Source organism: Lagopus muta, chromosome 24 (genome assembly GCF_023343835.1).
Source record: "Lagopus muta isolate bLagMut1 chromosome 24, bLagMut1 primary, whole genome shotgun sequence".
In the NCBI taxonomy this organism is placed as follows: Eukaryota; Metazoa; Chordata; class Aves; order Galliformes; family Phasianidae; genus Lagopus; species Lagopus muta.
In genome coordinates, this window is record NC_064456.1 from 5,755,139 (window position 1) to 5,770,693 (window position 15,555).

The following is a 15,555-nucleotide window of genomic DNA, read 5'->3' on the forward strand; positions in this document are numbered from 1 at the left end:
CCTTCAGCCAGTTCCCAGCTCCCCAGACTGAGATGTATGGCTGCAGCTCACCACACGGCTTCTTTGGGACGGCTCTTGGGGAGGTTTTGGAGGGGCTCCAGGGGCTGGGGAGAGCTGTGTGGAGGGATATAGGGGGCTGGGGGAGGATATAGGAGAATGTGGTTGTACAGATGTCTGTAAAAACAAAAGGAAAAGAAAGGAAAGAAGATAACGAAAAAAAGCCAAGTAAAAAGTGAAGAATAAGAGCTAAGAGAAGAATGGCTGGCAAGAAATACGGAGAGAGCAATGCACAGCATTGCGAAGGAAAGCCAGGCAAGAGTAGCAGCAAAAAGCAGGAGAATCCAGACGAATTCCGTGAAGAGCAGGAGAGGTAAGTTGGGCATAAGGCAAGGGGGAAGGGGAGTGGAGGGGAGAGGAGGGGAGGCGAGGGGAAGGAGGGGAGGCAAAAGAAAATGGGAGGTAGGGAGGAGGGGAGGGGAGGGGAGGGGAGAGTGGGTGGGGTGGGGAGGGCTGGAGGGGAAATGTGGCTGAAGAAGCTTTAGTGTGAGATGCAGCAGGGATTTCCCAGTACGAAAGCCCTGATGGCTGTGTGCCCTTCCGAGCGGTCCCAGCGGCGCGTTGCACGTGGCCTGCAGAGAGCATTTGGAAAGCTGCCCAGTGCCAGGCTCCAGGTCGCCCTGGCCGCTCTGCAGTCTTGGCGATCACGGCCCGAGTCTCCCATCGCCTTACCTGACCCCTCCCCAGTCCCTAGGGGAAAAGGAGATCTTGACATGCCATGGCAACGTGTCTCACCTGTTCTTGATACTAGATGATGGCGCTGATGCTCCTTATCCCGAGGATTGGGTGGATACTGCTTTTGTGCCTCAGGGGAACCCCAGAGGTAAGTTGTGAGTGTCTTTGAAGGCAGGAGAAATCAGCGGTGTTGTAGTTTATGCAGGTACTTAAGAGCCTCCAAAGGTCTTTCAAGTCTCTTTGTGCCTTAAAGGCCCTGTTCTGTACACAGAACAGTCCTGAGTATTTCTTTACTTGGCGAACTGTCCCATTTCAGTGGGAAAGCAGCCCTTGCCACTCTTTGGAGGAGAGAAGCTCTACGTTTGCCGTTTGGACCATGTCTTTCCCCGACCTGCCAGCAGTCCTCGCAGGTCACTGCAGAAAGACCAGGCGCCAAGGTGCAGTGGAAGCTGTCCTCACCTGTGTCTGATCACAGCTGTGCCTGCAGGTCCTCTCGGTGAAGTACCAAAGCGGAGTCCTGTTGCTGAGCCTGGGCTGGATGCCAGAGGTGAGTCAGCAGCCTTCATCTGTGGCTCTCGGCTCGTGTGCGGCTGCGGTAGTTCAGGCAGGGTTCAGCTTTTCACTGCCCGGTGATTTCTACTCCCTGTTTCTTGGGTGCTGCGTGCTCCCAGTGTCCTGCTGGCTTTGTATCTGTACATCACAGATCTCTCCAGTAAGAAAACCCAGATGTTCTTCCATGCTGCCGCTGAGGATTGTTTCACACGGCCCGGAGAGAGTATGGGGAAAGCTGCTGAGCGCCAGCCAGCTGCCCACCTGGCAGCTCTGCAACTTGCATAACTCTGCTACGCAGCTGCGTAGACGGCAGCGTGTGATGGAAAGTTGTCCTCAGCCTTTGGGTGCAGAAGTGGCTGCAGGGAAGGCCGGGCAAAAATCCTTGGCTGCCTGCCGTGCTGGAGCCCCACAGGCGTCCCAGGGGTGGCTGTTGTCTGTATTGACTTCACCAAAAAGACCATTCGGTTTGTCTGCAATGTATTTTCGTGCTTTCTGAGACAGAAAGAGACATGGAGAATTGGAGAATATCCGCAGAGGCTCTGCCATGTCCTGAAGGAAATGGTGGAGGAGAAGGCAGCACAAGGTGGGTGTCTTTGTGTCTGTTCACTGAAAGACTGGGGAAGTGGAGTTTCTAGATAGATACATGGATGGGATGCAGGTGCTGGGATGGTGCTGGGATGTGCTGGGATGGGGCTGGGATGTGCTTGAATGGTGCTGGAATGTGCTGGGATGGTGCAGGGATGGTATGGGATGGTGTGAGATGATGTTGTGATTTGATGGGGTGGTGCTGGGATGTCCTTGGATGGTGCTGGTATGGAGTAGGCATGTGCTGCGATGGTGCTGGGACGGGCTGGGTTGTGCTGGGCTGGTGCTGGGATGGTGTGGAATTGTTTGCTGGGCTGGACATGCTGGGATGTGCTGGGATGGTGCAGGAAAGGTGTAGGATGGTTCAGGGATATGCTGGGATGTCCTGGGATGGTTCTGGGATGTCCTTGGATGGTGCTGGTATGGGGCTGAGATGTGCTAGGATGGTGTGGGAATGTGTTGGGATGGTTCTGGTTTGTGCTGGGAAGGTGTGGGATGGTTCTGGGATATGCTGGGATGTGCTGTGATGGTGCTGGGATGTCCTTGGATGGTTCTGGTATGGGGCTGGCATGTGCTGGGATGGTGCTGGGACGTACTGGGTTGTGCTGGGATGGTGCTGGGAAGGTGTGGAATTGTGTGGGACGTGCTGGGTTGTGCTGGGATGGGGCTGGGATATTTTTGTATAGTACTGGGATGTGCTGGGATGGTGTGGGCTGCAGCTGGTGTGGTGTTGGGTTGTGCTGTGGGATGGTGCTGCGAAGTGGTGGAATGTTCTGTGATGCAGCTGCTGGGATGAGATGTACTGGGATGTTCTGTAATGGTGTGGGATGTGCTTGAATGGTGCTTAGATGGTGCTGGGATGGGCTGGGACGTGCTGGGATGTTACTGGGATGTGGCTGGGATGTGCTGTGATGGTGCTTGGATGTGGTGGGATGGGTCTGGGATGTGATGGTCTAGGATGGTGCTGGGATGGTGCTGGGTTGTTCTGGCATATGCTGGGGTGTTCTGGGCTTGGGCTGGGCTGGTGCTGGGCTGGTGTGGGATGATGCTGGCATGTGCTGGAATGGTGCTGGGATGTGCTGGGTTGTTCTGGGATGGTGCTGGGAAAGTGTAGGATGGTTCTGGGATATGTTGGGATGCAGTGGGCTGGTGCTGGGATGTCCTGTGATGGTGCTGGTATGGGACTGGGATGTGCTGGGTTGTGCTGGGATGGGGTGGGATGTGCTGGGATGTTATGTAGTCGTGTGAGATGTGCTTGAATGCTGCTTAGATAGTGCTGGGATGGGGCTGGGATGTGGCTGGGATGTGCTGTGATGGTGCTGGGATGTGGTGGGATGTGGTGGGATGAGCTGGCATGTGCTGTGATGTGCTGTGATGGTGCTGGGATGGTTGTGCGATGGGGCTGGGATGTGCTGGGATGTGCTTGAGTAATGCTGGAATGTGCTGTGATGGATCTGGGATGGTGCTGGGATGTTCTGTAGTTGTGTGGGATGTGCTTGAATGGTGCTTAGATGGTGCTGGGATTGGCTGGGACGTGTAGGAATGTTGCTGGGATGTGGCTGGGATGTGCTGGGATGGGGCTGAGATGTTCTGGGATGGGCTAGGATAGTGCTGGGATGGGGCTGGGATGTGGTGGGATGTGGTGGGGTGGTGCTGGGATGTGCTGCTAAGTGTTGGGATGTTCTGGGATGCAGCGGCTGGGATGAGATGTGCTGGGATGTGCTGGGATCATCCTTGGACTTGCTGGGGTGTTGTGGGATGGTGCTGGGATGTTGTGGGATGTTGTGGGATGTGCTTGAGTGGTGCTTAGATGGTGCTGGGATGCTGAGCGCCAGCCAGCTGCCCACCTGGCAGCTCTGCAACTTGCATAACTCTGCTACACAGCTGCGTAGACGGCAGCGTGTGATGGAAAGTTCTCCTCAGCCTTTGGGTGCAGAAGTGGCTGCAGGGAAGGCCGGGCAAAAATCCTTGGCTGCCTGCCGTGCTGGAGCCCCACAGGCGTCCCAGGGGTGACTGTTGTCTTTATTGACTTCACCAAAAAGACCATTCGGTTCAACCCTTTGTTTGTCTGAAATGTATTTTCATGCTTTGTGTTCAGGTCCTGAGAGACAGAAAGAGGCATGGAGAATTGGAGAATATCCGCAGAGGCTCTGCCATGTCCTGAAGGAAATGGTGGAGGAGAAGGCAGCACAAGGTGGGTGTCTTTGTGTCTGTTCACTGAAAGACTGGGGAAGTGGAGTTTCTAGATAGATACATGGATGGGATGCAGGTGCTGGGATGTGCTGGGATGGGGCTGGGATGTGCTGGGATGGTGCAGGGATGGTATGGGATGGTGTGAGATGATGCTGTGATTTGATGGGGTGGTGCTGGGATGTGCTGGGATGTTCTGGGATGGTGCAGGAAAGGTGTAGGATGGTGCTGGGTTGTGCTGGGATGTCCTGGGATGGTTCTGGGATGTCCTTGGATGGTGCTGGTATGGGGCTGGCATGTGCTGGGACGGTGCTGGGACGTACTGGGTTGTGCTGGGATGGTGTAGGAAGGTGTTGAATTGTGTGGGACGTGCTGGTTTTTGCTGGGATGGTGCTGGGATGTTTCTGGATAGTGCTGGGATGTGCTGGTGTAATAGGAGCAGTCTGTTGTTTGTTAATCAAATCATTTGTAAGCTTATCACTAGTAAACTGTAACAACAGCAGAGGCCAGTTTCCTACTACAGACATCCGGAAACACCAACAAACACAGCAATTTCAGGTATGGACCCCAGGACTTACACAGCTTTAAAGATGCTGCGTAAGGATTATGAATGCATGTATTGCAAAGATCCCAGGCCTCCCCATCTGACAAGACAAAGGATGGCTGCCTAACAACAGGACCACGCCTGCGCAAGAGATATTGTGCAGCCACGAACACAGGCTAGTGAACTGTGTAAAGACTGTCAGCTGGAAAGGGAAAGCGCGCGCTGTTGGTGGAGCAGACTCCCCGGCCACCCAGTGCTCTTTTGCTTACTTGCTTGCTTTAATAAAAGACGATTTCCAGAATATATAATTGGGATGTTCAATTTGTTTGGCATAATATATAACACTGGGATGGTGTGGGGTGCAGCTGGGATGGTGCTGGGTTGTGCTGGGATGGTGTGGGATGGTGCTGCAAGTGGTGGAATGTTCTGTGATGCAGCTGCTGGGATGAGATGTGCTGGGATGTTCTGTAATGGTGTGGGATGTGCTTGAATGGTGCTTAGATGGTGCTGGGATGGGCTGGGACGTGCTGGGATGTTACTGGGATGTGGCTGGGATGCGCTGTGATGGTGCTTGGATGTGGTGGGATGGGTCTGGGATGTGATGGGATGGGACTGGGATGTGATGGGATGGTCTAGGATGGTGCTGGGATGTGCTGGGTTGTTCTGGTATGCTGCTGGGAAGGTGTAGGATGGTTCTGGGATATGTTGGGATGCAGTGGGCTGGTGCTGGGATGTCCTGTGATGGTGCAGGTATGGGGCTGGGATGTGCTGGGTTGTGCTGGGATGGTGTGGGAAGGTGATATGATGGTGCTGGTTTGTGCTGGGATGTGCTGGGATAATGTGGCTTGGTTCTAGGATGATGTGGGATGGTGATGTGAAGTGGTGGGATGTTCTGGGATGCAGCGGCTGGGATGAGATGTGCTGGGATGTGCTGGGATCGTCCTTGGAAATGCTGGGGTGTTGTGGGATGGTGCTGGTGTGTGCTGGGATGGTGCTGGGATGTGCTGGGACTGTGTGGGATGTGCTTGAATGGTGCTTAGATGTGCTGGGATGCTGAGCGCCAGCCAGCTGCCCACCTGGCAGCTCTGCAACTTGCATAACTCTGCTACGCAGCTGCGTAGACGGCAGCGTGTGATGGAAAGTTCTCAGCCTTTGGGTGCAGAAGTGGCTGCAGGGAAGGCCGGGCAAAAATCCTTGGCTGCCTGCCGTGCTGGAGCCCCACAGGCGTCCCAGGGGTGGCTGTTGTCTGTATTGACTTCACCAAAAAGACCATTCGGTTCAACCCTTTGTTTGTCTGAAATGTATTTTCATGCTTTGTGTTCAGGTCCTGAGAGACAGAAAGAGGCATGGAGAATTGCAGAATATCCGCAGAGGCTCTGCCATGTCCTGAAGGAAATGGTGAAGGAGAAGGCAGCACAAGGTGGGTGTCTTTCTGTCTGTTCACTGAAAGACTGGGGAAGCGGAGTTTCTAGATAGATACATGGATGGGATGCAGGTGCTGGGATGGTGCTGGGATGTGCTGGGATGTCCTTCTATGGTGCTGGTATGGAGTAGGCATGTGCTGCGATGGTGCTGGGACGTCCTGGGTTGTGCTGGGCTGGTGTGGAACGTACTGGGTTGTGCTGGGAGGGGGTGGGATGTTTTTGGATAGTGCTGGGATGGGGTGGAATGTTTTTGGATAGTGCTGGGATGCTGTGGGATGGTGCTGCGAAGTGGTGGAATGTTCTGTGATGCAGCTGCTGGGATGAGATGTACTGGGATGTTTCTGGGATGTTCTGTAATGGTGTGGGATGTGCTTGAATGGTGCTTAGATGGTGCTTACATGTTGCTGGGACGGGCTGGGACGCGCTGGGATGTTACTTGGATGTGGCTGGGATGTGCTGTGATGAGCTGGGATGTTGCTTTGATGTGCTGCGATGTGGTGGGATGTGCTGGGATGCAGCAGCTGGGATGGGATGAGATGTGATGTGGTGGGATTTGCTGGGATCATCCTTGGACATGCTGGAGTGTTGTGGGATGGTGCTGGTATGTACTGGGAAAGTGCTGGGATGTTCTTTCATGGTGTGAGATGGTGTGTGATGGGGCTGGGAGGTGCTGGAATCATGCTGGGATGATGCTGGAATCGTGCAAAATAGTATGGGATGTCTGGGTTCTGCTGGGATGGTGGTCAGATGTGCTGGGATGATGCTGGTTTGATGCTTGGATGTGCTGGGATGGGGCTGGGGTCACAGAATCACAGAATTGTAGGGGTTGGAAGGGACCTCAAGAGATCGAGTCCAACCCCCTGCCAAAGCAGGTTCCCTACACCAAGTCACACAGGTCGGCATCCAGGCAGGTCTTGAACATCTCCAGAGAAGGAGACTCCACCACCTCCCTGCAGCCTGTTCCAGTGCTCCGTCACCTCACTGTACAGAAGTTCTTGTGCACATTGGTGCAGAACTTCCTATGCTGCAGTTTCCGGCCGTTTCCCCTTGTCCTGTCTCCACTCACCACTGAAAAGAGTCCGGCCTCGCCATTCTGCCCCCCACACCTCAGATATTTATAGACCTGGATCAGGTCCCCTCTCAGTCTCCTTTTCTCCAGGCTGAACAGACCCAGTTCTCTCAGCCTTTCCTCATAGCAGAGATGCTCCAGGCCCTTCACCATCTTCGTGGCCCTCCGCTGGACTCTTTCCAAGAGATCCCTGTCTTTTTTGTCCTGGGGAGCCCAGAACTGGACTCAGTGCTCCAGATGAGGCCTTACCAGGGCAGAGCAGAGGGGGAGGATCACCTCCCTTGACCTGCTGGCCACGCTCTTTTTAATGCACCCCAGGATGCCATTGGCCTTTTGGCCACAAGGGCACACTGCTGGCTCATGGCCAACCTGTCGTCCACCAGGACACCCAGGTCCCTCTCCGCAGAGCTCCCCTCCAGCAGCTCATCCCCCAACCTGTAGTGGTGCATGCAATTATTCCTCCCCAGATGCAAGACTCTACAATTGCTGTTGTTAAACCTCATCCATTTTTTTACTGCCCAGCTCTCAGCCTGTCCAGCTCTCGCTGAATGGCAGCACGGCCTTCAGCCAATCCTCCCAGCTTCGTATCATCACAAACTTGCTGAGGGTGGCCATAATCCCCTCATCAAGGTCATTGATGAAGATGTTGAACAAGAGCGGACCCAGCACCGACCCCTGGGGGACACCACTGGTTACAGGTCTCCAGCCAGACTCTGCACTGCCAACGACGACCCTCTGTGCTCTGCCAGTCAGCCAGTTCTCAACCCACCTCACTGTCCACTCATCTATCCCACACTTGCTCAGCTTTGTTACAAGGATGTGGTGGGGGACAGCATCAAAAGCCTTGCTGAAATCAAGGTAGGCTACATCCACTGCTCTCCCCCCATCCACCCAGCCAGAGACAACATCACAGAAGGCCACCAGGTTGGTGGAGCACGACCTCCCCTTGGTGAACCCTGCCGGGGCTGCAAGCCCTCCACCAGCCCCTGCCGGGGCTGCAAGCCCTGCCAGATTGGAGACTTTCCTTCCTACTTACTCTTCTTTAGATCCCTGGTGGGAATAGAAGTGGTTGTTGGGAGATGCTGAGAGATAGACACTGCAGCTGGGTGACTTGTAGGGAAGGTATAAAGAGAAGCAGAGAAATGCCTACTTCCCCTCAGCATTCTGACCTTACACCATCCCCAGGGTATGCATCCAGGAGAAAAACTGCCCTGTTTTTTGAGAAGTTTCTCTTCTTGTACAGAAAATCATTGGCTGTTGGACCACAGGGAAAGAGATGGACAAAAATGCAAGAAAGGTCTTGTACCAGGTCTGGCGTAGATTATCCTGATATTACAAGTAGAATAGGAGGGAATATCACAACTGTTTCCAAGAAGCTATTATCACTTTGCCCACCCCCATTGCTCATTACTGTGACTTGTAGCAGACTTTCCAAGTCACAGTCTGAACCAATACATGAGCACGAGTGCCTGGTGCAGGAGAGAGACGAGGCTGCATTCCTCAGCTCCCCCCCTCCACATCCCACCCTGCACTCTGTTTTGCCTCTGTTCATTCTGCACCGCCTTGCCTGGTTCACAATTAAGTGAAATGCCGTTCTGAAACGACTCTAAAGAAACGCGTTCCACATCGCTCATCTTCCTCAGTGCCACACTGTATAATCAATGACTAGTAAGATGTTATAATGGTGAGAGAAACAAGAGAGTTTGACAAAGCAGAGTATGATAACAAAAAGAGAACAAATAGAAGGCTTACCCCTACCCAGGGCTCACTCACACAACTCCAGCAGGGCCAATCTCCAGAAGAGCTCCTTCCCCACTGGCAGCCAGCTCTTAAATACGTCCAGGAGGGCAGCACAGCTGAATGGCCTTCCCTGTGCTCCTCTGGCTGACTCATGGCTTGCCTCAGGTGATCATTCAGAGGTTCAGGCTCTCACTTAGCAGTTCCCATACGCACACCTAAACATTTCCTGAACGCCTCCGGGGAATCTGCCTGCAGTCCCTCCCTGGGCAGTCTGTCCAGGGCCCAACCACTCTTTTGGAGGAGTTTTTCCTAACGTCCAGCCTGAAAGAACTCTTGTTGCTCTCAAGGTTCTTTCGTTTCTTCACAAAGCTGTTTCAAAATCTTCATCTGTGAACCTAATGAGATTCAGCAAAGTCAAGTGTAGGGTGTTGCACCTGGGTCAGGGCAGCCCCAGATATCTGTGCAGGCTGGGAGAAGAACTCATGGAGGGCGGCCCTGCTGAGAAGGACTTCGGTGTCCTGGCAGACAAAAAACTTCACCTGAGCCAGCAGTGAGAGCTGGGCTTGTTCAGTCTGGAGAAGAGAATGCTCTGGGGAAGCCTGATGTGGCCTTCCAGTAATTAAATGGGAACTTATAAGCAGGAGGGAAGGGTGGTGCTATAAAGACTATAAACTATAAAGACTAGAACGTCTTGAACCTCAACAAAATAATTTCAAAAGTCAGAGGGACTCAGCTATAGAAGCTTGTTACGTGAGAGCAAATCTGACTGCAGGAAAATCAAAACCCTTTCGTGGTGACTTTGGTAAGTAACGTGCAGCAAACACAACAGGCATAATGTGTCCTGATTAAAAGACAAACCGAAAAGGACAGGTGCCTGTGTCAGATGTCCATGGCAGCAGAGGATCTTCCAGAAGAAGGAGGCAGCAGAACCTTATGCTCACACTGCAGTACAGGAGCAGAAAACTACCGGGAAGCTCTGGGTTCCTCTCGGGAAGGCAAAACTGCACAGAGATGCACCAGCTGGGTTTGGCAGTGCCCTCCCACCCTCAGATTTCCTGCACACAGCTTCACGCCGCTCCCCTTCACCCTGTCCTACCTCAGAGACCCAAGGAGCACTGATTTGGTACAAAGCACAGCAGTGTCGCATTAACGTGCAAGTTGTGCTTTCATTGTCAGGGGTATTACAGCCCAAAGGTTGTAATAAAGTTCACGTAAAGGAGGATAAAATACGGATGTTCCATGTACAAAACCAAAGAGGAAAGGTTGTGAGGGGGTTTCCCCATGAGAAGTACGATTTCAGAAAGGGACGCGTGCAGAGAACCCAGAGGGATATCGAGGCAAAGCTAACAGTGACTGCTACAAAACCAATGGTGCAGAGAGAGAATTCACTGCCAGGAGTAGCTCACAGTGCAGTGATAAGGATTCACAGCCATGGCTGCAAGGTTGTGTTTTAATTAAAAATGCTAATTGGAAACAATCTGGATTTCTGAGCTAACTGCACTTTTAGTAGGGGGGGACTGCTACACGGTGCTGCAAAAGAGGGGTGCAACAAGGGGCACAGCAGTGGGGGCTTGTGCACAAAGGAAGCGATGCAAAGCCTCATGCAAACCAGAGGGCTGTGAGGGATGGCAGGCTTTTGGGGCCAAAGCAAGAAAAGGGGGGGGGGGGGCACAGGAAGGGGAAGCAGGAATGGGAACTGGTGGGGGAGGAGGAGGAAAGCAGCGTGGCTGAACTGTGCAAGATGGGATGGTGCGTTTGCACAGCAGGTGGAAGGGTGGTGGGCTGCACACGTGTGTGGCACAGGGGGTGGAGCAGAGTGCAGTGGCCAGGTCCTCCCTGGGCAACGTCAGGTGTCAGCAACAGCAGGAGCGCTTGGAGCACTGCCTCCAAAAACCGTGCCAGGATGGTGGCTTGGTGCTCCGAAGCTGCATAGGTTCTACTCTGGACCAGTAGGAGTGCAGCAGCTCATGGAATGCCACGGGACAAATCAGGCCATGCTCTCTTTGTCGATCTCTAATTGTGGCTGTTTTTTATTGACTACAACCAAACTAGGAATGCCGATTTGGGCGGCACTCGGAACACTGCCCTGCAACGCCGCGCACTGCAGCGCTGCCTGCTGATGCTCCTCCTCTCAGTCCTTCAGCTGCAGCTTCTGCATCATCTCCACCAGGCTGTTCATGGCGGAGCACTGGAAAGAAACAAGGCAAGGAAACAGGACAGGAACAATCTGGGGAGATCTCCTTAAGCAAGGCTGATCAGGACACTTGCAGAACGGCCCCATGCAGCACAGCACGTTCCTGCCATTCAGGTCACTGGCGTTACTTCCCACAGCAGCTGCCTATGCTAAGATTCATGCTCTGCTGGGGGAACGAGGTTTCCAAGGTTGCAGTGCCTGACATGGCAAGGCTCTTTATCACAGCAAAACCCTCCGGCCATTACCAACAGTGCCCTTCTCAAGCCAGAGGAAGGCATCCAAGCTCCCCTGGGCAGCTCTCACTTACAGCTGACAGGGGCGTTGGTCTTGATGATCTCTAGAGGTCCCCTCCAACCCCTACAATTCTGTGATTCTGTGATTTCCTCAAACACACAGCTGGGTGCTTTTCTATTACACTGCTTGCCCTGGGATTCTGCAGTATCTGTCACGTCTGACAGACGGAGGCACTGAGCACAGCACGAGCCGTGTCTGCGCTCACCAAGGACTCACCTCCGCACGTGCAGCAGCAGCTCTCAGAGAAGCCTTCTTCAGTTCCACGCTCCTCTGTTTTTGTCGTTGTCTTCTCAGCCAATCGGAGCTGGAGGCACTGCTGCTGACCAATCAGAGACTGGAGGCGGGCCGGAACTGCCGCTGAGCAATGAGAGGCACAGATGGACCGGAAGTGCCCCTAACCAATGAGAGGCCGGGGGCGGGGCAGAATGGCTGTGCGGGAGGGGCCTCGGGGTGCCCTCTGTTGCCATAGGGGATGGGATTGGGATTGGAGTTGGGATGGGGGATGTGGGATTGCGATTGGGATGAGGGATTGAGATCGACAGGTGGGTGACGGGCTTGGGATGAGGGACTGGGAATGAGATTTGGAATTGGGATTGGGATGTGGGATATAGGATGTTGGATTGGGATGTGGAATGTGCGATTGGGATGTGGGCTGTGGGGGTGTGGATACGGGATGGGATATCAGGAATTGGGATATATGTGAGACGGGCTTTGGATATGGGATGGACTTGGAATGGATATGGGATTGTAGAACCATAGGATTGTTCAGGTTGGAAAAGAGCTTCATGATCATCAAATCCAACCACAACCCAACCATACAATCGATCTGGTCTGTCCAGGTTCCTCTGCAGCACCTTTCCCTCTGGCAGATCAGCGCTCCCTCCCAGCCTGGTGCCATGTGTGAACGCACTGAGGGTGCCCTCAATCCCCTCATCAAGATCATTGACAAAGGTGTTCAATAGGAGCGGCCCCAGTACTGAGCCCTGGGGGGCAGCACTCGCAACCGGCTGCCAGATGGAAAATCCTGCTGTGTGTACAGAGTCAGTTGAGTCCCTGCCTGAAGACAAAACTGGCAGGAGCCAAACAATGTGGGGCAGAAGAGCCATGGCATGGGAGGTATCTTTATGCCTATCTGCACAGCAGGCCCAGCTTCCTCTGCTTCACCCCTCCATGGGAACTGCCCCTGCTGGAGTCTCTTCTGGCCACAGTGAGCCAGGGTGATTCCCCTCCATCTACTCGTGCCTGCTGCCCATCTCCACGGCAATTCATGGGCAGCGCAGGAGAGCTGTGTGAAACGCCCTCTGCACCCCGCTGCACAAAGGACTGCAGGGAGAGAGGAGGGCTGGGGCTGGTGGTGGCAACTGAGGGACACGGCCATCTGTGATGCCCCATCCTGCCCTGAAGGGCATGGGGAGCTGCGGGGCTGGGACACAGCACAAATGACTGCAGGCAGAGATGTGGCAAAGAGAACACAAAGCTTTTAGTAACGTATCATAGAAAACAATGAGTAACAGCAATGACAGTAATCCTAAAATTCCCATTCCACAACAGTTGATGCCCAGGTAATGTCCCATCCCACTGCCATGATGACTCCAGAGGACAGCTCGGTTCTGGAAAGGAGGGATGAGGATGCTGGCGGTGCCCCTGGAATGCTGCTGCTGCTGCCTGGTGCTGTGGGCTGGCGAGGAGCGCAGGGTTACGGGTAGCCGTACTGGTCGGCGATGGCCATGTCTATCTCCCGCTGCACCAGGAACTGCATGGGGCCGATCTTCATCTGCTGGGCTGCCCGCTGCCGCTCTTCCTGGGCCAGCTTCTTCATGCGCTCCCGCTCGGGCCGCTGCTCTGCTGTGATGGGCAGCGACTCCTCCATCACCAGCGGTATCACACCGCCACCCGCCTGCGGCCCCACGCAGGGCACAAAGTCCACGGGGCGCTGGGGCCGAGGCTGCTGCTGGTGCAGCGCTGGTAGTGGTGGTGGTGGCGGTGGGTCCCTCTGCAGCGCTGAGCTCCTCTGCGGGGACGGGCGCGGGCAGCTCGGCGGCACCTCCTTGGCAGTGCCCTCCTCCTGCACCCTGCTGCCTGGAGCTGTTGGTTCTGCCTTGTGCGCATGGCTGTCTTGGGGCTGGAGGGCAGCAGGGCCAGCGCTGGCTGAGGGCTGGGGCTGCACAGAGGGTGGCTGGCGCACCGGGCCCACCGCAGTCACCCTCTGCCCCAGCGGGTGCACGGCCTGGATAGATTCATGCAGGTGCATGCGCAGCTCGCTGGCTCCTGCACCGGCCCCAGACAGCTTTGCTTGGCATGGCTGTTTGCGGCCTTTCCTCTCTGCTCTTTCCCCGCGGGGTGGCAGCTTCCTTTTCTTGGCAGGAGCGCTGCTGGTGGGCTGCTCCTGCTGGGAGCTCTCCCCTTTCTGCAGGGTGCCGGCAGGCGCAGGGCGCTTGGCCCCCCGCTTGGTGCTGCCCCTGTTCTTCTTTTCTGCCACCTGGCTGGGGACAGAGCCTGGCGACGGGGGCGAGTGAGCCTGAACCTCCTGGGGCTGCCTTTGCTGCACCTCCTCGGTGGGCTGTGCGGTTTGCACTGAGGGAGGTGCGCTGACAGCCAGGGTGGTTGGCCGTGGGCTGAGCCGGGCGCTCGCTGGTGGCACGATGGGGCGCAGCTCCGACAGCCCGCACTGCAGCTCAAGCAGGAGCCCGGGGGATGGAGGAAGCCCCCAGAAGGGGTCGGTGGGCATCCCGGTAGCAGCCTGAGTGCTGAGCTCTCTGCTGTCCCCAGGGTTGTCAGGGAGCTCAGCGATGAAACATGCAGGGGCAGGGCTGCTGGGGTTCTCCTGGGGGACCTCAGCAGCTCTTGCCACGTCTGAAAATGCAAAAACATCCCCCAAATGGCGATGAGAGCCTTCTCACACCCACTCTGTGCAAACACGCACCTGCAGCTCTGCAGCCCCAAACTCACCATTGATCCAAGAGAGCAAACCCTGGATGTCCGTGATGTCCTCCGGCACATCCGAGCTGCTCGCCACTGCTGGGAACAGCAAGAAAAAATCCCAAAGAGTCAATGCCAGCTCTGCTGTACCATGTTCACAGCAAGGGATCTTGGGTGAACGCTGGGATCCCATTATAAATCAGGACAGGAGAGGTAACTGTCAATCCCAGGGATTAAAACCCCAAGCAACCCCACGCAATGAGAACAGTCCCAGGAAAGAACAGGCAGAAAGCCTAACTAGAAAGACAGTGCACCAAACCCAGATGCCTGCTGTGTGTCTGTACCTCTTGGGTGCTGTGCCACACTCCTGGCTTTCCACATGGCTGCACTTCAGAGGAAGGCCACTGGCATCAGCTTCTGACACAAAGGAGACAAGAAAGACATGAAGAGCATCTCTTGGGAGGAAGATTTGAGCACTGCCAACCACAAACTTCTGGTCTTCAGCAGCAGTTTTGGCAATTTGCCTTTCTGCTGCTGCAGCCCTGTGCCACTTGTGCAGTCAGCACAGAACTGCAGTCCCTTCCTCTCCCCTCCATCACACGCAGCCCTTCATGCAGCCCTGTTTAGAGGCAGTGCCCACACCACAGCTCACAGGAGCTTCTTACCTGCGGAGGCTTTACGTTTCCCTCCTTGCCCCGCACCGTTCCACAGATGCACAGGTTTTGTCCCTACAACAACAGATGGTGTGTTGATTTCACAGACACCAGCAGGCAGCACAAGTATTGCCTAGTAAGCCCATGTCCCCCCAGAAAACAGAAAGATGCTACTTTGACAGCCCAAACACAACTGATAGTTCACTTCTCACTGCCCCTTCCTGCACTCCAAACTCCTTACTTGACATCGCCTGCAGCGCTGCAACCTTCAGCTGCCTGGATTCCTGAGTTCTCCTTTTGGAGAGGAACCTACAGAAAGCATCAACAAGGGAAAAATCATGAGGAAGAAGCATTTTCCCAGCTTTCTTCTGCCATGCAATGTCGTCTCTTGAGGAAGGCAATGCTTGGAAATCAGCTGGCTGCAAGAACTGCCTGCCCATCCCTAGCTGCAGCTGGAGTCTGACTGCCACGGCTTCTGTCAGCAAGTACCCCCAGGTCCCCTTTTCCGCCACACGTGTGCTGACCATCCATGCCCCCACCTGGCTCTCTGCCGAGACTTCAGCGCGGTTTGCTGAAACACCTGCTGGGCATCCCCTGGGTACAGCCATTCAGAAGGGCACCGTTTGACCTGGGAACTCCTCCCCAGCCCAGCTTTTCTG

General features: G+C 54.8%; 1 protein-coding gene and 1 pseudogene across 12 annotated transcripts in view; one reads left to right on the plus strand and one right to left on the minus strand.

The window, feature by feature from the left end:
- LOC125684317 (AT-rich interactive domain-containing protein 5A-like) overlaps positions 1–15,555 on the minus strand; it is a 51,823-nt pseudogene that overhangs the window by 23,626 nt on the left and 12,642 nt on the right.
- LOC125684320 (uncharacterized) overlaps positions 1–15,555 on the plus strand; it is a 49,191-nt gene that overhangs the window by 596 nt on the left and 33,040 nt on the right. For 3 of the 12 annotated variants that reach the window (XM_048926399.1, XM_048926398.1, XM_048926406.1), the window contains exons 1-7: positions 139–370; positions 904–937; positions 1,049–1,142; positions 1,220–1,279; positions 1,786–1,867; positions 3,968–4,063; positions 5,928–6,023. In XM_048926399.1, coding sequence (XP_048782356.1) covers positions 286–370; positions 904–937; positions 1,049–1,142; positions 1,220–1,279; positions 1,786–1,867; positions 3,968–4,063; positions 5,928–6,023 — 547 coding nt within the window. In that variant the 5' untranslated portion in view covers positions 139–285. Of the gene's footprint in view, positions 1–138; positions 371–808; positions 881–903; positions 938–1,048; positions 1,143–1,219; positions 1,280–1,785; positions 1,868–3,967; positions 4,410–5,927; positions 6,024–11,618; positions 11,712–15,555 lie in introns of those variants that run through there. The other 9 variants (XM_048926405.1, XM_048926404.1, XM_048926410.1 and 6 more) reach the window with 8 other exon arrangements.